The sequence below is a fragment of the Eumetopias jubatus genome, unplaced genomic scaffold, assembly GCF_037043125.1.
Source record: "Eumetopias jubatus isolate StellerSeaLion01/CBP00866 unplaced genomic scaffold, mEumJub1_p1.0 scaffold_17, whole genome shotgun sequence".
NCBI lineage: Eukaryota > Metazoa > Chordata > Mammalia > Carnivora > Otariidae > Eumetopias > Eumetopias jubatus.
Window position 1 is genome coordinate 56,411,523 of NW_028274823.1, and position 19,999 is coordinate 56,431,521.

At 56.0% G+C, this 19,999-nt stretch overlaps 1 protein-coding gene across 3 annotated transcripts in view; it reads right to left on the bottom strand.

The window, feature by feature from the left end:
- The window catches only part of LOC114214127 (cadherin-23), a 262,865-nt gene that overhangs the window by 91,335 nt on the left and 151,531 nt on the right, over positions 1–19,999 (bottom strand). For all 3 annotated transcript variants that reach the window (XM_088020174.1, XM_088020173.1, XM_088020175.1), the window contains exons 10-11: positions 1,065–1,214; positions 433–591 (exon numbers count right to left, since the gene is read on the bottom strand). In XM_088020174.1, coding sequence (XP_087876300.1) covers positions 433–591; positions 1,065–1,214 — 309 coding nt within the window. The remainder of the gene's footprint in view (positions 1–432; positions 592–1,064; positions 1,215–19,999) is intronic.

The following is a 19,999-nucleotide window of genomic DNA, read 5'->3' on the forward strand; positions in this document are numbered from 1 at the left end:
AGGGGCGCTTTGTCAAAGTCCCAGCCAAGGGCAGCTGGGGGTGACGAGGCACCCTCAAGGAGCCCATTCTTCCCTGGTGCCTAGAGGGAGGATGGCCCTCCTCAGAGTTGGCTGGTCCCTAGCCCCATTAGAGGGCACTTCCGGGGCTCCTGGCCCAACTAGGCTCGGTTCCTCTCAGTGACAAGGCTGAAAACCAGAGTCCTTGCCCCAATTCCATCCTCCTCCGGGTTGGTCCTCTTTCCACGTTGTTGCCCCAACCGTGGCAGCCCCATCATGAAGAGTCCAGATGCTTTAATACACAAACACCACAACTTCTGGGGGCTCAGGGACACCCCCTTCCCTGACCGCCCACGTTTCTTGGGCCAAGCCCTCTGGCTGCCTCCCCGTGGTCTTCCCCGGAGCTCAGTGGCCCTGTGGAAGAGCAGGACTCACCAGGACTGTCAGCACAGAGGTCCCCACGGTGACGTTCTCGTACAAGCTGACGTTGTACAGTGGCTGGCTGAAGATGGGCCGGTTGTCATTCTCGTTGATGAGGGTGATCTTCACCTTGGCATAGCCCACATGGTCGGGCACACTCTCGTTGGCAAAGAGCTGGGTGTGCAGAGCAGGGGCCCCGGGTGAGCTCTCACATGCTCCCGGAGCCTTGTCCCCATAAGTCCCCCCCTGGGGTCTTTGCAGATCCTAACCCAGAGTTCTTGTCTGAGTCACTGCCCATCCCAGGTGTGTGTGATGGGAGTCTCTCCAGCAGGGCTCCGAAGCCAGGGGGGCCATGGATTCTGCTGGGGGCTGGGCTGGTGGGGGCTGGGCCGTGAGGCTCCTTATGGGCTTCGGGGGCTATGCCCGTGCCTGGGAAAATGCTGCTCAATTCCCAGACACTTCCTTGTCCTCCTTGAAAAGGGGAGGCTCAGCCCAGCCCCTGCCATGGGCTCAGTGGGCTTCCTGGGGTCGGATCCACACAGGGGAAGAATGGGGAGAGGTGGAAGGAGGAGTTTAAGGACATGGTGTCACCCTCGGCCTCCCCTGAAAGCCTCCCGCCGGACAAAGAAAAAGGGAGGGGGCCTTACGTCAAAGTCGTAGCGGTCCACAGTCTCATAGTCCAGGGGGACGGCCACCCGGATGCGAATGTCTGCCTTCCCTTGGACAGAGGTGGGGGAGATGATGAAGTGCTGGGAATTGTTCCCCACCAGGTACACCTCGAACATGCTGTTTAGGCCCTGGGGCAGAATGGAGAAGAAACCAGTCAGAAAGGGCTCAGGGGGCCGAGGGTCCAGAGCAGAGTGGCTTGGTGGAGGTAGAGGAGGGGCAGGATCCATAGCGGGGCTTGCCTGCACCCCACACCAGAGTGGTCTGGCCTCCTCTGGGTGACCCTGGCCTGGCTCTCAGACCCTGCCTCCTGTCCACATCCGGGCCCGCTGGAAGTCTCTGCCAGTTCTTTTTGCCTCTGTTTTCCCTTCAGATGCCCTCAAATCGCCCTTCCAGATGGCTCGGTTCATTTCCCACCTCCTGCTCCCTTCCTCAGTCCCAGTGACCCCAGCTGGGGAGGATCTGTAGCTGGGGGACCCAGCAGGCAGACCGGAAAGAAGACAGGATGGGAAAGGAGGAGAGAGAAGCGAGCGTGTGTCCCCGGCAGGCATGGGCGGGAGAGGGCATGAGGGACAGAGCAGAACCCGGCTTCTTCCCCTCCCTCCCTCCGGAACGGGTCAGTCAGGGAGAACCCTGGTTTCCTTACACATGGAAAGGGAATAACCCAGCTGAATGGCAAAGTGAACCCCCGTGGACCCCATCCTGTAGCCAGCTAGCGGTGGCCCAGAGGACACTGGATCCCAGGTAGCTCGGAGCGGCCGGGTCCTCCATGGGCTCTGCCGCAGCCCAGCAGCTGAAGCCCATAATTTCAGGTGGCGGGGGTGTGCCTCACTCCAAGTCAGGTGTTTCTGATCCTTCTAACAGGGCCCGAGCTCAGAGAGCCCTCAGATACGGCTTGGCTCCTTCTGACCCAAAGGGTGTGAGGTCTCCATGCTACCCGAGCCCCCAAGTCCGAAGAGCCACTGATGAAAGTGGGAGACACGGCTTCCTGACTCCCCAGAGTCTGGCCTGCTCGGCGATGGGTTCAACCCCCCATGGGGGGAAATTACCCCCAAATAAACCTCCTTCAACCTAGGCAGATGGCCTGTGGTTTGTAACCAACCCGTGGAGAGCCTCTCCTGACCCTTACTGCAGATGCTCACTGGGTTACAGACCTGGGCTGTGAGCACCAGGAGGGAATGTCCTCCTGCCCATGCTGCTCACCCTTGGCCCAGTGCCCAGCACAGCCGCTCTGCGTACGTGTTTCTTTGGAACTGAGGGCTGGCAAAGGAAGCATGCCTCTCGGTTGCCCAGGGATCCCTTCCAGAACCCGTTCCTGCTGTGGGGGCAGCCAGGCCAGCTGGAAGCCTTTCCATGGTCAGAAGGGGATGATCCTGGCAAGGCTGGAAAGGGCATCCCCACGGACGCCTGAGAGTTCATGAGATTCTTCCAGCCCTGGACCTGTCCCACAGGTGGTCAAAAACATTTATGGAATGAATGCATATTAATATTTACCCATCAGTCCCTTGAGTTTTTTTTTTTTATTTGCAATTACAAATTGGCAAAACAGGAGTGTTGCCAATCTTGGGGTCCAGACAAGCAGCAGGGCCTCCAGAGCCCTCCACCAGAGTGGCTCCTGCAGACGGTGCAGGCAATGCTCCCTCGGCCCCGTCAGCGTGTGGAGTCCTCAGTTCTCCCTGGCATGGAATCCATCCGTCAGATGGAGGCCCAATTAAATGCCTGAAGGGGCACTAATAGCCAAGACCAGCAGAGTGTGACAGGTCTGAGCAGGTGACACCAACACCTCTCCCTCCACCACGGGACCTGGAGGCCCGAGAAGGTGGGGGCCGGCTGAGCTACGCCAGGGCACGTGGAGGAGCACCCCCCCGAAGCCCCTTCCCCACGATGCCCACCGGCCTCCCCAGCCCCTGCCCTTCCCAGGCTCACTTACCAAGTTCTGTCAGTGGGAGTCGGTCAGTCAAAGGGTATGGAGACAGAGAAGGAGCCGGAAAGGTACGGAGAGGAGGAAGGAACCGGAGAGAAAAAGATGGTGAGATCCGAGGTCAGGGTAAGGGAGAGGGGCCGAGTGGACCCTAGGAGCACACCCTCCTCCAGAGGAACAGCCCCCTTCGTATCTGATGGGCCCCACACCCAGAGGAAGGAGAGGGAAGCAGAGGAAGAGGTACCCGGGCTCCTGAGCACACTCGGTCCTCACCCAGAGGGAGGTGGAGTGGGGGGTGGGCCACATCCCTATGTCCTCCTCCCAGGAGCCTGGACCAAACCCCTGCGGAAAAACGACCCCAAGCACTGTCACATTTTAATCTTCCTAACACAGAAAACATTAAGACATGATGAATACAGACATGGAAAATTTTTCACATAGTTCAAAGGTGTCAAGGGCAGGCTGCTGTCTCCCTGTCCGCACTGGCCCAGCCGCTGGAGAGCCTTCTCTAGAGGCCACCACCACACCCCATCCAGGGGTCTCTTCCCCAGCAAATCCACACAAATACGACGAGCTCTAGGTTTCTGGGCCTCCCCTCCCTGACGCCAGCGGCAGCACGCTACACGCATCGCTCTGGGTGGGGTTTTGTCACTTGGAGCCAGGTCTCGGAGACTGTTCCGTAAGTGTACAAATAGGGGCCAACAGTAACGATGACAGCACAGCACACCGGACGCCTACTCTTGGCCAGACGCCGTTCAGAATAACCGCAGAATCATCCTCTGCGGTTCCTGTGGAACGTTGGGAGTCCTCAAGCCCGCAGAGCAGGCCTCAGGCAGGGTAAACCCACAGCAGAGCAGGGACACAGTGGGAGCTCAAGAAGCCCCTGGGTTTAGGCAGCTTTTCCTCACCCACTCCTCTGTGAGATCCTCTTCCCACGGGCCATGGGGTGGAGAAGAAGAAACACCGGATCTTGGAAACCCCTCCAGAGGAAATGGACTTCAGAGAGGTTGAGTGAGTCACCCAAAGTTGCACAGCTTGTTGGGAGCACGGTGAGCGAAAAGCCCAGGCCGGGGTGCTGTCTAGGTCGACGGAAGTGGGGTCAGGGTGTCCCCCACTAGCGGCTCCAGAGCAAAGGGAGGCGGTAATGCTGAGCGCCCCAGGGCGGGAATCTGAGCGAGCGCCAGCAGATGAGGCCACGCCAGGAAGGCTGCCCCAAGGGGGGCTTTGAACTGGCTTTAGGAACGAAGGGAAAATGAGCTAGAAGAGGAGGGATTCCATGTGGAGGAAGTGGCTCTCCACACGGAGCTCTGTCCTTAGCGTGTATCAGAAGCACCTGGAAGCTGTGTTAAGCTACAGACTGCTGCCCACCACCAGGACTCCCTCATTTGGTAGGTTGGGGCCTGAGAATTTCCACTTCTAACAAGTTTCAGGTGCCGCTTGCCCTGCCACTGCTGGTGTGGGACCCCCGCTGGCCTCGGCAAAGGCATGGAGCTGGAATGAGGAATCAGTGAGGAGGCAGACGGTGAGCTGATTTGCAAGGGGTGCATGTGGGTTAGAGCTGGTGAGATCGTTGGGATAGCAGGAGGCTGGGGGGCGGGGGTCCCACTGCAGGCACCGTCTGGAGGGCTCTGGCACTGCCCTCGTGAGCAACGGGGAGGCACTCTAAGCCCTGAAGCACATGAATACTGGTGGAAATGAGGAAGGTGAACTTGGCAGTGAGTGTGAGTCACACTGAGGCAGCCCTCCCTCCTCACGAGGCTGCACATCTGAACCACCAGCATGGCTCTAAACTCAGACACGCAGGTGCCCACGGCCACTGGGTCAGAACCTGCTGGGGTGGGGCCCAGGCAGCTGCAGTTTTGTGATGCTCCCTAGGGAACCACATTGTGCAGCCAGGCTTGTGGAGACATCAGTAGGGGCAGGCAGGGGCTTGGCGGCACCCACAGGAATCCAGAGGGGCGAGCAGGGGAGAGGCAGAGCCATTGGGCCACCCAACAAAATCTCCTGGGGGGTCTTTAAAATATCCTCATGCCTAGGACGCACCCCAGACCAAGCAAATCAGACATGGGTGAGGCCAGACCTCAGGACCTCATAACACTCTCCATGTTATTCATTCATTCTAATGTGCATCCAAGGGTGAGAACCACTAGGGCAAAGCGGTGGTTCTCCGAGTGGGGTATAGGGACCAGTAGCTCAGCTTTACCAAAAACCTCATCAGAAATGCATATTTTGGGCCACGCCCAGATCTACCTTTCAGAAACACCAGGGGCAGGGCCCAGCACTGTGGAGCCAGCCCTCCAGGTGTCTTGATACTCGCTGAAGTTTGAGAACTGCCAGGACAGAGCAAGGCAAGGCAGGGAGTGAGTCTGAGAACAGGGAAGAAGACTGACCATGGAGGAGTGGTGGCTGAGCAGCTGGAGAGAGAAAGAGTAAACACCCATGGGGATGTAGGGGTGCGGGGGTGGGGGTGGACAGAAGACCAGAGCGGAAGGTGGGGCTGAGCTCAGTGTGGACTCAGTCCGTGTACCTGGACAGGCAGGAGCACTGGCCCCTCAGGCCAGGTTTCTGCCTCTCAAGGAATGAGGTCCCTGCCCTTCTAGATTTGGCTGGACGTTCACTCAGCCCTGCGGTGGCCCTGAGACCCCAGGGCAACCTTCCGGCTAAGTCCCATTATGTGCTCAGCCTGCCCCCTTCAGAACGTGCCCAGAGGGCCAAGTCCTGCTGGGACTTGGCTTGTGACTGTGAGCGTCTCAGGATGGGATATGTATGTGATATTCACCCAGTTCACTAGAGCGGTGCAAAACCCCGATTAACTGCAGTCCTCTGCCAGACAGCTTCCGTTTATCAAGCCCCAACTGTGTGCTGCACGTGACTCAACCAGAATCTTTACTGACATCGGCGTCAGTGCACCCCTTTTTGGAGAAGGAAAGGGAGGCCTGGGCGGGCAACTCATTCAGGCCTCACAGCTGCCAGCGAAGGATCTGAGGTTGGCTCTGTTCTGTCTCCATCACAGTGTGAGCTCTCAACGGCCCAGCTCTCCAGCCCCCTCCCACTGCACAACGTTGCTCCCAATGCAAGCAAAGAACTGGCTGGGGAGGGCACGGGTGGTCTCCTCCCCCATTCTCCCAGGGCAGGAGCGAGGCCCAGGGGAAGGTTCCTCTGCCAAGGTCAGGGACCAGGCAGGTGGAGGGCGTGAGCCTGCCCCTCCCTCACTGCCAGGCCCAACGCTCGCTGGGGCTGGGAGGGAGGGAGCGGGGCGGGCAGAGGCAGGAGGCCCTCTTGGAGCTGTTGAGGGGCAATTTTGTTGGGAAGGGAGATAAAGAGGAACATCAAAAGGAGTCCCAGTGCGTGTGGAGAGGAGGCCGGTGGATTAAATTCCCTTCCAGCTGGGAGAGGCGATGAGAAGTCTGATAGCCGGCAGCCGTGGGTCCCAGAGCGGCAGCGCTGCCCTCCCCAGACGGGGCTGGGGCCCCCAGTGGCTGCCTGCGGGGCTGTGACAGCTCGGCTTTAATTTGTTTAGTGGAAGGAGGAAGGACACAGGAGATCACTCCTCACTCCATACCGTCCCCACCCCCTGCAGCCAGCAGAGCTTTGCTCCCGGTGACTGAAGGCTTGCACCCCACCCCCCACAGAGGGCAGCCAGCCGGTAGGATGGGCCTTCCTTATCAGCGGCTGCCAGAAAGGGCTGCCCCCCACCCTCGGCTCCCCTCAACCTTGCCCCCCCACCTCCCGCTGCTGGGGGCGGTCGGAGCAGACACCACCCAGAAAGGACATCACTCCTGGTCTCTCTGAAGCTCCCAGGGCCAGCGGACCCATGTGCCAGGGGTCACCTGGCTCCGTGAAGTGACCCAGCTGTGTTTTCCCAACTAGTTGAGAGCTTTGTATGTGCTGGGCCCTCTACAGGCTCATGAAGGCTCACAACTCTGGGGTTCGGGCAGGCCCCAGCCCTGGGCTTGCAGGGGGGTGGTCTGGCTCTCTCAGGGTCTGCACCTGACTTCTGAGTACAGTTTCCCTAGATCATTACCTGCATGCACTGGCACACATTCCACCCCCCCCCCCCCCCCCGCAGACGACCTGGCCTCCAAAGGGAGGAAGGTCTGGCCCGGCCCCCAGACTACTTCCCTGGACCTGAGGCCCACAGATGACCTCCTGCACAGCTCTTGCTTGGTTCTCCACTCTCCTCCCCCCTCCTCCCCCACCCCCACATCTCCCTGCCAGTTCGCCCCTTGGAGAGGCTCATCTCCCTCCTAGAGGTCAGGGGAGGAGCTGGTTGGGGACCAGTGATGTGATGTGCAGTAGAAAGTAAGGTTCAGGTTGGGGCATAGGCTCTGTCACTTTCTAGCTGTATGACCTTGGGCAATGCACTTCCCATTCCTGGAGCCTCAGCTTCTTCATCTGTGAAGTGGGGAGAAGAAGGCATACCAGCAGGATTCAGAAGCAGTGTTGTGTCTTTGCCCTGTCTTGTTTTGGTGGGTGATAAGGAGTTATGTTTTCTTGCCTAAGACAGGAGGCTCTCTGATAGGAGCTTTGTGTTTTTTTTCCTTTGTACCCCAAATGCTAGGGGTACTGACCTCCCCTTACCCTGTGAGCTACGATACACCCTGCAAGGGACCTTAATTCCTTTCCACAGAAGAGGAAGGACCAGGGAAGGGCAGCAAGGCCCAAGGTGGCCTTTATGTTGGGAGTGGTGGGCAGTGTTGTGAAGCAAGACAGAGAAGAGCCAGGGAGCTCTGTGGGCTAGCCGGTAGGCTAGTCTTAGCTAAGGCGGGAATGGAGCTGGGGTCTCGAGTGCCCAGATGTGCCCCAAGAGTCAGGGCCACCCTCACAGAAACCGTGTCCAGGACTCAGACCTGCCAGGAAAGAACCCTGTGACCAGCGACTCCAGGGTGTGGGGCCCTAAGCTTCAGTGGTGGCTCAAAGCACGGCCTCTTGGGGTTGGACCTGACTCCAGATGGAAGCAATTGCCCTTTTCAGCTGTGTGCTTTTGCACAAAAGCTCTTACCTCTCTGAGCCTCAATCCCCTTATCTGCAAAATGGACAGAATGAGGGCCACCTAACAGCACCGTTGTAGGTGAGCTATAAGATCCTGGTCAAGTGCCTGGGACTGAGTGGGTATTCGGTAAATAAGGGTTGTTATTCTTGTTCTAGAAGGGAGTGGGGGAGGGGAGGAGGTGGCCTTGGGGAAGGCTGATTTCTAGACCTTGGCCAGGAATGAGAGGGGCAGGCAGGGAAGGGCAAAGGCTTGGATGTGTGCAGGGGTGAGTGGACCCCCCCCCCCCGCGCCGCATGCTGGCCAGGGGCTGTAGGTCTCCCTTCTCCCCTGTGCTCTATTGGTCTCATCCATGCTATCGCGCGCGAGTGGCCAAAAATCAAAGTCCGCTGAAGATGGATTCTTTATCACCCCATTGTCCAGCCTTTCACTTAATTAACTCCAGTCAGACATGCCAATGCGAACCTTGGCAGGAGGCGGGCCTCTCGGCACCCCTTCATGTCACTGCTTCTCCCCCAGTCTCCTGCCCCTAAGAGGGGGGTGTCACACTCCCGGGGCCCTGCCTGCTGCCCCATGGCAGCGTCCCATGCCCAGCACAGCAGGCTGCCCACCGTGAAGGCAGAGTCCAGAGGGCCACCGGAAGGTGCCATGCGGTGGCCACTGCCCCCATCCCCTAACTCTGCCTCAACCCCCAGGGACCTTCCAAGTTTCAGAGTCCAGGAGAACTGATGCTGGCACCTCCTTGCAACTGAAACCTTCTGTCTCTGTCTCTTCACGTTCCCCGGACCCCACGCCCTGCTCCTGGACACACAGTCCCAACCCAGGGCGCCAGCAAAGGCCAAAGCACACGCTTGGTAACTCAGCCTTGTCTTTCTCTCCTGCATTCCAGGCTTGTCTGGCCCAGAGCCTCAGTTTCTCGGTCCCGAGAGTGGGCTGCCTCTCAGGCCCACATCAGGTGAAGGACACTGCCCTGGTCTCAGGCTCTCAGCCCACCCACACCCTCCTCCCCAAGCTCCTTTGTGGTTGGGCCCTTGAGCAGCGTGGGCAGGATGGGCCATTTGTCACTGTGTGGCTGCGGCAAGCCCTTTGTTCTCTCTGGGCCTCAGTTTCCAGATCTGCAAACCGGGCCCTTCATGCCTGCCGTGCTCCCCAGGGTTGCCTTCCACTCCTGCTACTGCTCCAGGCCTCTCTCCTCTTCCTCCTCGGCTGCTGCCTTCTCTGCCCCTCCTTTGTGTTCCTTCATCTTTTCCTCCTCTCCTCTCTCCTCCCGCTCTCCCCTTCCCTTATTCTTTCTTCCCCTGTTCTCTTTGCCCTCTCTCCTTCCCCCTCCTCGTCCATCACCTCTCCTGTTTCCCCCTCCCTCCCCTTCCCCCTCCTCTGCCCCTCTCTCTGCCAGACGCCTCCCCCTCCTCTCCCCAGGTTATCTGCTGAATTCCACACACGCCTGCACAGACGGGATCAATCCAAGGCTGCCTTGCCTTCAGCTTATCTCTGCTCCAAATGATTGATTTTCCCTCTTTAAGAGTAATTTGCTGGTGAATTCCATGTATTGCAAAAACCCCTGTGAAATCTAATTCAATCCGATTGGCAGCTGGCACTTTGGGGAAAGAATACTAGAGAGCTGTCAATTTCATCGCGCGGACGTGTGTATTATTTCGCTCACAGACGAGGGCACGAGGCAGGCAGGTGCTCCTCACCTGCACGTGCACGCTTCCCCTCCCTCCCTCAAGAGGGATCTTGTCGCTGGCCCCGCAGCCAGCCCCGGCTCTTCTGGGAAGTGAATTATAATGTGCACTGGGTACTTGCATTAAGGTAAATGAGGGACAGGTGCTTTCAAATTGTTTTCCTGATTTGCAGCCCACTGCCCTCGTGCACTATGGGAATCTCACACCTCCAGAGCCAAGCTACCCCTGACCACCTGCCTCTCTTCTGCATTCTGGGCTTGTCTGGCTCAGAGCCTCAGTTTCTCAACATGTATAAATGTGTGGGTGTGAGGAAAAACCAGGCCACGTCTCACGCCTGCCCCTAGGACGTGGGACACTTTGCCTGGGACACGGGACTTAAATGTGCTAAAACCCAGGCAGTCACAGGCAAACCAGGAGAGCTGGTGTCCAATACCACGAGGCATGTCTGAGAGCCCAGTAGGGCAAGTTGTCCCCATTGGGAAGGTGTGGCTGGCAGTCATGCACTCGGAATGGAAAACAAGGCCCTGAGCATCTGACACACCAGCCCCAGTGTCCGACAGGTGCTCCCCCAAGGCGGCACCACCTTGGAGGCTCAAAGTCCTCATGCGGCTCACACACAGGAGCTGGTCCTCTGCCAGTGAAGATGGTCACACGACTGACCAAGGGCTCTTGCTCAGCCCTGGTGACCTTTGCTCTCTGAGGGTCCCATCTTGGAGGGGTCATGGGGACCACCTATGTCCACTGAATACAGCAGAGCTCCCAGAGTTGGAACCAGCCACGCTGGCCTCACTTCTGTGCCCCAAGTAAATAGCCATTTCTGGTGGGATCCAAATCTTTGGGCTGCCCCTGGACCTCTAGGCATCAGAGCCATCAGTCCAGGGGTTACTTAGAGAAATGAAGTGGCTTTAGGGGGATTGGCCAGGAGGCCGAGACTCACCTTAATAGTGCTTGTGGGCATGGTCAAAGGGCAAGCTTTACGGGGAAGGCCCGGGAGATTTTGGGGACCTTCTCAGGCCACACGGAAATTCATGTGCACATGACAGGGGGCTGCGTAGGATTTATGAGGCTGGGGCTCCGAGCTCTTCATTCCAGGTTGACATGTTTCACCCCCCACCCCCCAGATCTCAAGGATCCCCCCCAGGCCATGCACCCCCTCCTCCTTCCTTCCCTCTCTCCTGCAAGGGACCCTGTTTGAAAGGCACATGCCCCAAGTGGAAAGCTCAACGATGCCTTCCTTGTGGTCCTGCCGGCAACCCGGGCTCGCCTCCCAGCACAGGTGGCCACATTCTTAACTTTAAGGTCTACTATTCTGATCAGAACCTGCCAACTTGGACCTCACTGCCATACCTGCCATCAACTCCTTCCTTCCCTCACTCCACCAGCAAACCCTGCACTGGGGTTTTGGCTGGGGTTGGGGCAAGGGGCCAAAGTGGGATGTTGGTATTCTTAGAGGTGCAGGAAGGAGAATCCAAAATGCAGGGAAAAAAAAGGTTGTGCATCCCGGTCTGCCCCAAGCCCAAAATTGTCCCTCTCCTCCCTCTGGGGCCTCTGCTAGCAAGGATCCTGTAGCCTGAGGGGCAGGACCGCCGCAGGAGGATGAGCCTGGCCGGCTGGGGGAGGGGGCATCCAGCCCTCAAGGGGCCTCAGGAGGAGGAGCAGGGAGCGGTTGGTGCGGAGCTGGGCTTTGCACTTTGCACTCAGCAGCTGCCTGGCTCTGTCTGTTTACCATGCTAAGACTATTTCCGTGTTCCCACAGAGAGAGAAATGTGCGGCAAGGCAGAGACATCTAAATACCTTATGGAAATCGGGAGGGCACACTGCCTGCCACTAATCACACCGCTTTGTATTCCTCTGCCTCTCCGACTGCCGGTCCACCTCCCCAGGCCTCCGGGTGGCAGGGAGGGGCTGAGGGGGCGGAGGCGGGGGAGGGGGTCCCGGGAGCCCCGGAACTTGACGCGCTCTGTGACCTCAGGCCAACTGCCCTCTCTGGGCTGCCTTTCCAACTGAGGGCTCCCTTTGCCTCAGGAGGCCCGGAGGGCAGGTTTCCTGGGCCTGGGGATCTGGGAGTGATTTCATCTCCTTCCCCATCCAAGCCCTAGGCCAGGGAGGTCTGCCCAGCTCTGCATCCCCTTCCCAGGACAAAAACATCACAAATGCCCTAAGGGATGGGCGCTGGGCTGGGACAGGGTGCTGGGCTTCAGGCAGATGGGTGATCATGCCTGGGGACAGCCCTGCAGGTCACTCAGCAGCCACTGCGGCATTCCGGAAGTCTAAACCGGGCGCAGCCGCCCAGGCCTGCAAGGAGCCCCTCCTACCTGACCCAGTCCACACCTTGCAAGGCACTCACATGGGGCACACAACAAGTACGGATGAATGGACAATGGGATACATGCCCGAATGAATGGGCCACGCGTGTGTTTATCTGTGTGTGGGTGTGAGGAAAAACCAGAAGCCAGAGACAGAGGCAGGAAGAAGGCTGGGAAGGGGGGCAAGAGAGGATAATCAGACTCAAAGAAAAACAGAAACAGAAACGGAGAGAGTGGGCAAGGGTGGGTGGAGGGCGTTCAGATGAGGAACTGAGCTGAGGGTGAAGAGGACACCAGGAGGGCCTGGCCACTGCCCAGCCGGCAGGTGATGACAGCTCCCACCTTCTTTCTGCCTCCTAGCCTGCCCTTCTGGGCTTCTGCCATTCCCGTCCCTGGGATTCCAAACCCTGGCTGCGTTCCAACCCCACGGAGCCCGCCTCCAGTCCCTGCCCTTCCTGCCATCTGGCATCATCCTCTGTCACTGTCCTTACTCTCCCGGTGTCCAGATTAATCAACTTAAAGTACAGCTCTGAGGACACCACTCATGCTCAAGAATCATCGATGGCTCCCGCTTGTCCGCTGAATTGGGTTCAAACTCATCTTGGCATTCAAGGCCCTCCAGTCTACCTTTCTGGCTTTATAGCGGGTGCGCATTACATACTTGCTGAATTAAATGACAGTGGAGAGAAGGATGGTGCTGAGCCCAAAAGCTCACCAGTGGTGATATTTATGCTGCTACCTTTCACTTCATCTTTTTTGGGGGTGTGTGTGTGTGGGGGGGAGAGGTTGTCAATAACTTACAATTTTTATAATTAACCTACAGTGAAATTGACATTTTGGGGTATTCAGTTTTACAAATTTTAACACATGTATAAATTTGTGTTACCCCGTCACAACCAGCACACAACGGTTCCACCATCCCCCAAACTCCCTTGTGCTTACCTTTAGAGTCAACCCCTCTCCTACCCCTAACCCTTGGCAACCACTGATGGGGTCTCTGTCACTATAGTTTTGTCTTTTTGAGAATGTCAAAGAATCACACAGAATATAGACTGGCTGCTTTCGCTTCCTATAATGCCTCTGAGATCACCTGATTCTCACTTCCCCGAAGCCGTCTGCTTATTTAAGCAGCCCTGTCCCTAGAGGACCAGTTAACATCGGCACCAGTGCGCCGAGCTGGAGGGGCAGTCCCATATCCCTCTAAGAGGCAAGCCTTTCAGTGTGCCGGGGAAGGGCTTTGAAGGCGGGGGAGCGGAGAGTCAAGTGGATTAAAAAAGAAAAGAAAAGAAAACAAAACAAAACCAAAAAACAAAAAACCCAGCCTGGTTGGCCTCCTCTGTAAACGTTAGCAGATTTGGATTTGGACATTCCCTAATGAGGGCAATTAAGAGTCATTATGCTGAAAACAGAAAAGTAAACAGATCCATATGCTAATCGGCAAATATTGCTGCATGTTAGGGCTGGCTGCCTCCTCCCTCTCCTGAGCCCTGCCCCTCTTCCTGCACAGTGCCTGCCCCCCCCCAGCCCCCCAAACACGCTCCAGTCCTGCCGTGCTCCCTCTAGGTCCTCCTCCTTCCTGAGGAGCCTCTCCTTCTCAGTCGCCTTTGCTGGCTCATCCCCATCTCCCTTAACGTGAACACTGGGGTAACCAGCCCCCCTCTCTCTACACCCACACCCTTGCCTCAGTGAGCCCAGCTGGACCTGTGACTCTAAATACAGTCCAGGTGCTGGTGACACTTATATTTCTATCTCCAGCCGGGGCCCACATGGTGGGCTCTGGAGAGCCAAGGGCTAAGTTTCCAGGATCTAGGTGAGCCGGCTGCGGTCATGCTGGCGGCTTGAGGTCTGTGTGATAGGAGGATTTACCCCAGAGAGACCACTGACTGCTACAAATGAGGGGCCCCCAACCTAGAGCCGCTTGTTGGATATTTATCAGCATACCCCCTCTGCCTTCTTGATGTTTCCATATAGATGACTAACAAGCACATCAAATGTAACATGTTGAAAGCTAAACTACAGATTTCACCTTCCCCTCACTAAATATACTGCTTCACCATCTCAGGAAGGAAGGACTCCATGTTTCTAAGCGCTCGGGTCAAGCACCTTGTCCAGTCATTGTAATGCACACCCCTCAACACACACACACACACCAGCAAATCCTTGACTCTCCCTTCAAAACGGGTCCAGGAGGTGACCCCTTCTCACTCCCCAACAGCACCTCCAATTACTGTCCTTACTTCCTAGTGATGGCCCTGCCCTGGGTGGTCTATTTACCCACCAGCCAGAGCATCCTTTAAAATAATTTTCCTTTGAGATAAAATTCACCATTTTAACATTTTTAAAGTGTACAATTCAGTGGTTTTCAGGATATCCACAATGTCGTGCAACTGCCACTTCTATACTGTTCTACAACATTTCCATCATTCTAAAAGCCAACGTTGTACCCGTGAGCAATCACACCGCATTCCCTTCCCTGCAGCCCCTGCAGCCACGAGTCTGCGTTCTGTTTCTACTATGGATTTGCCTGTTTCGGAATTTTCATACAGATGGCATCTTACACTATGTGCCCTTTGTGTTTGGCTTCTTGACCTAGCATAAGGTTTTCTAGGTTCATCCACGTGGCAGCGCGTGTCAGGGCCGCGTTACCATCATGGCCGAGTAATATTCCGCCGTGGAGCTACCACACTTTGTTTATGCACTCAGCAGTGGATGAACACTTGGGTCGCTTTCAAGGACTGTCCTTACGATACTTCAATCTCTAAGGCCCTCACTACCCTTAGGTGGCTTCCCGCCTCCCTCGGGCTTTGTGCAAGCCAAGCCCTAATGGTCCAGCTGCCTACCTGACCTCCTCCTCTAGTCCCGGGCCTCTCTGCTCCTCCCCGCTCCTCCCTGCTCCTCCCCGCTCCTCACGCCTCCTGCACCATGTGCAGGTGCACTCCTGCCTATAGCCATGTGCCTGCCATGCCCACTGCCTGAAATGCTCTTCCTCCAAGTGTCCATGTGGCCTGCCCCCTCTTCACTGAGGTCTCTCCTAAATGTCACCTCATCAGAGAGGTCTCCTCCGACCCCTCCGCCTCCCCGGGACTGCCCTGAACCCCTTACCCTGCTTTATTTTCCTCCATGGCTCTGGTTGCAGTCGGCCATAGATGTACGGGTTTCTTCCCCGCCCCCCGAAGGGATGCTGCCCGGGGGCGGGACTTGGGCTGCTGTGTTCACTTGTGAGCATCTAGCATGCAGCAGGTGCTCAACAAGTATTTGTCAACTACATAAACTAATGAATTGATTCCTACCCTCGCTCGATGCAAGAGTCCCTCTAGGACATCTCTTATGCGTGGGTGCCCCCTACCCTGCACTTCGCCGCCTGGTGTGGCTTTGGCACTGCTCTGACCTTAGTGGAAGATTTCATCGGAGGCTAGTTTTGCCCCTGTGAGAGAAGCAGAGATATCACCTGCCCGTTGACAATGGACTCAGGGCACGTGTCAAGGATCAAGAAGAGGAAAACCTGCACCTTTTAACCGGGGATATAAACGTATGACAACCTTGATTTTCAGAATTTATCCTCACTCTCAATTCCTTTTCAACTCAGATGGGTAACAGATGGAGAAACGAAGATTTGGAGAGGGAGGAGGGAGTGCTGTCTGCCCTGTGCCTTCCTGGGTAGAGTGACAACACAGTCATGAAATGCTGCCTTGCCATGAAACGCCTCCTGCCCCCGCCGCACCCACCCCTGCACCATTCCCCCCTTCCAGGGGACAGAGTCTGCAGAAGCTCAGGCAAGCAGCGCTCGGCGCTGGCTCTGGGGAGGAGGCTCCGTGCCCACCCTCACCACCGCTGCCCAGTGGGGCTCCGCCGTCCCTGATACTTGTTAATTATGATGTTTCATTGCCCGTGGGCATAATGATGGGGTGAGACACGCAGGGACCACTCCCAGCTGGGTTGTGCTTACCCCTACTCTTTGAGACAGGGGGATAAACAAGACACACCATCTATGGCTGTCAGGGGTGTGACGGGGGTGGTAAAGGGGGCAGGTGGGGGAGTGTGGGAGGAAGAGATCACGCTCTAGGGTGAGACTGGGCTCACCGGTGCCCATGGTAAAAGGGGCACCAGAGCGGGCATGAAGCGGCCAGGAGGTCGCAGAGACGAAGAAGATGGAGGATGAAGTGCCTTAGTTCTGCTTCTGATCCCTGTGGGGGTATTCAGCAAGACCAGGCTCGGCATTTAGGAAGCGTGACTCCTAAGGACAAAATGACTCCCACCGCTTCCCATCCTAAGCGGGGGTGGGGTGGGCAAAGTGGCCGCTGCCAAGGAGGTGGGTGAAAGGGGTACAAGGCCCCACATCCAAGATGAAAGACCACCTCTAGCTGCAGGAGGGCACTTGGCCCAGCTAGGGAGCAGGCACTGGGGAGGGGAGAGGGTGAGGAATGGGGCTGCCTGCTTCACACCCCCACCAGGGCTACTGGGCCTGGTGTAAATAGCACGCTAATTAGATTTACGGTTGAGACTAAATTAGGAGGTGTCAGAATCACGCCGAGGACACCCTCTAGTCTTCAGGGAAGCTGGAGCTTAGCATGCTGGGAGGAATCACACCACGGGATGCAGCCACGCACAGAAAAATCCTAATAATCACCACCATCATAATAAGAGCCTCAGTGAAGGCAACTGGGGAGAAATTAATAGGAAAAAGAGCAGACGGGGCTGTCCTTCTCCCCCTGGCTTCCCTTCCAGAATGGCTTTGCTTTGAAGTCAATAGATATTTTCCTGGAGAACCTACACCTTGGCGGAAGAACCCTGGAAATGTGAGCTGAAGCTGCGACACAACAGAGGTCTTGCAAACAGACCCCTGCCCGCTGCCCGGCAAACAAAGTTGTAGAGCGATGCTCACCGAGGCCCCACGGATTCCAGGTACCAGCTGTGTAGACACGGCTCTGGGTAGACTCTTACCCGGCTATGCAGTCAGATCACTAGAGAACCTTTTAGAAACAGGAGCAGCCAGGATGGGCACCTTGGCCTGGGGCATAGGGACTGGGGGAAGGGCAGTGCTGACCTCCATTTTTGGATGTGCCTCATCTTGGTTGCTCCCTGGGCCAAAGCCCTCACTCCCTACTTCCTCTCAGCTTTGCGTCACTGATGAACTCACAAGCTGGGTGAGAGGTACAGAACATTGGAAGCACTCTATCTACTTCCTTTATACTGCTCAGGGGATTCAGTGGGAGGTGGCTGATTTCCAGCTAGATCCCACTTACCTCCCTAACAGAGGGAAACAAGAGTCTGGATAACTGCATAATCATACATCCACAGAAAGCGCAAGAACTCACCTCTGCTTCCGTGGATGCTGGCAGCCCGCCCCTCCCTCTCCTTCCCGTCTCTTCACTGCTTCTAGAGTTTGGTTTCTACTTCAAATTGCTTTGGAAAATATGAAAATGGAGATTCATGCTCTGGGTCCCATCAGCAGGCAGGGAGAGTTTAGGGAGACTGGGATCACTCCCCGGGGTGGCAGGGATGTATATTCCCTGTGTCTCTACTGCAAAGTAGATGCTGGTGGCTGGATATAGGGGGCCCAGCTGAACAGTGGCCTGGAGCATCCAGAGCTGGAAAATGGACCCTCCGCTGAATGTGGGACACGGCGCCTTCCTGCTCTCACCCCGCTCCAAGTGGGTGTGTGGCTCAGGATGCCAACTCTGCCAGCCAGCAGAATGTCAGCCTCACAGCAAAAGCCCGAGGAGGCAGCTGGACTAAAGGGTGGTAGTTCATGAGTGTAGGGATTAAGGAGGGTTTGTTCATCTTTTTTTGTGCCAAGGACCCCTCTGATGGTCTGGTGAAGCCCATGGACCCCATTTCCAGAACATTTTTAATTGCAAAAAAATAGGAATACATGGGACCACAATAGTCAACTCATCATGTTGAAATACAGTTACCAGGTATTCCAAAAGGGTGCTAAAGAAGAATTAGGTGCCTCTTAAGGCATTAAACAATAAGATTCACAGGGGCGTTAACATATGCTGTAATTTCAAAGTAGTGATAACTGTAAATGGTGTGTTGAGATCCCAGGACACCTGAAATGTGATATGAAAATGTCTGAGGTTTCTCTTGGGGTCAAAGCCCCAGGTACTACTAATACCACTGTTTGTTTCTATTTTCGTAATTAAAGGGAATGCTAATGGTCAGTTACAGGTGAGTGAAGATAAAGATGCAGACTTTTCTCTATCCAGAGTCATGGATGCCTTGGGGAGGCAGTGGGCCCCCAATTTTGGGACTGAAAGGAAGCCTGGTCGAGGCCCCTGGGGCCCACAGCCACAACCATGGTGCATGGGGAGAGGGGCTAGAGAAACCACACCCTGGACAGACTGATGAATAACAATAAATGGAAAATAAATTTAAATAAAGACAAGGTTGCGAGCTGGGCTCCCTGACAGGCCTGGAGCACAGGTGGAATGGAGAATGAGGGTGATGGATAAAAACAAGGCCCAGATTAGCAAGAGAACGAGAACATCTCCCCTTCTCACTGCCCCTCCCCCCAATCCCTATAAGTAAACCCAGTGTTCCGGAATATGGCTTTTTCTCCCTGTCATTTGCTTTCTTTTATTTATTTATTTGGTGATGTTTTCTCCTTGGGGAGGTGGGTAATTCTGTTTTTTTTTCCCCCCATGCCCCTCAAACAAATGAATCGTGTCATCTCCTGCCTGAAATAGGAATTAGCTCCTGCCAGATATGTCCCCGTTCACCTTGCCTTACCTCCCTCCTCACCCTGCCCGCAGCCATGCTGGAGGTGGGAGACCCACGTGCTGGGTGGGACCAAACCTTTGAGAATGGGGGAGCCGTGGCTGCGAATGCGGAGCTCCCCAGAGCAAGCAAGAAGCACAGGATTGAGAGTTCAAGGCCAAGCTCTGTGACCCACTGGCTGTGTGACCTTGGGGAAGCCCCTTAACCTCTCTGAGCCTCGACTGCCTCCTCTCTGAAGAAACACAATAATATACGTCTCTCTCAGGGTTGGGCTAATAAAAACAGTTAAAATTTAAAGAGTGCTTTTTATGGGCCAGGCACGGTTTCAAATACACATATTAACTCACTGAATCCTCCTAACAGCTTTGTGAGGTAGGTCCTATTGTTGTGTTCATTTTGCACATAGGAAAACTGAACCAGAAAGGATAAATTAAGTCTCCTAAGGTTACACAGATCAAAAGTAGCACAGTAGGATTCGAACCCTGGCAGTCTGGCTTCAAAGTGCTCATTTTTTCACCATTCTGGCTGCTTCTCTCTTCCTAACTGGATGCTCCAGGTAGCACCAAATAAACAAGCACACGGGCAGGCTGGAAGAGGGCAGTGGGGGCATGAGGCCCACACTGGTGCCAGATCCCTCTGCCCAAAGTCGGGAGCAAAGGTGCTGGAACAAGTTTGAGGAAGGGAAGGTGGGGGGAGGAGGCCCACAGAGGGGCCAGATCCCTCTGCCCAAAGTGGGGAGCAGAGATGCAGGAGCAAGTTCGGGGAAGGGAGGAGGGGCCCACGCGGGGGGCAGGAGAGAAGTAGAAAGCTCGGGTGGCACTCTCCCCTTCCCACCCAGGTCCTCTTGGACCAAAAGGTTTGTAGAATCTTCACTGAGACCAACCGGCCCAACCCATGGTTTTCCCGAGGTGGACACTGAGGCACAGGGTGGGGATGTGGCTTGCTTGGAATCACTCTGTTACACAGATCAAAAGCAGCACAGCAGGATTCGAACCCTGGCAGTCTGGCTTCAAAGTGCTCATTTTTTTTCACCATGGGGGTGGAACGTGGCTTTGGGGTTTTCTCTGTCACTTCCTCTGGGCAGTTGGGGTAGGTCTGGTAGCAGAAGGCTAGGGCCAGGGTTCAGAATCCCGGGCCGATTCTGACCTGGGAGAGCCTCTGTCACAAAGACCAAAGGTGGCCACTCCCTGTCCTCCTGGGCAGAGTTCTGAAGGCAGTCTCCATTGGAATTTTCGGGTTTCATAATAAGGGGACTGGGGTTCTCTGGCTTCTTGCCACCCTGAGAGGAAAATGG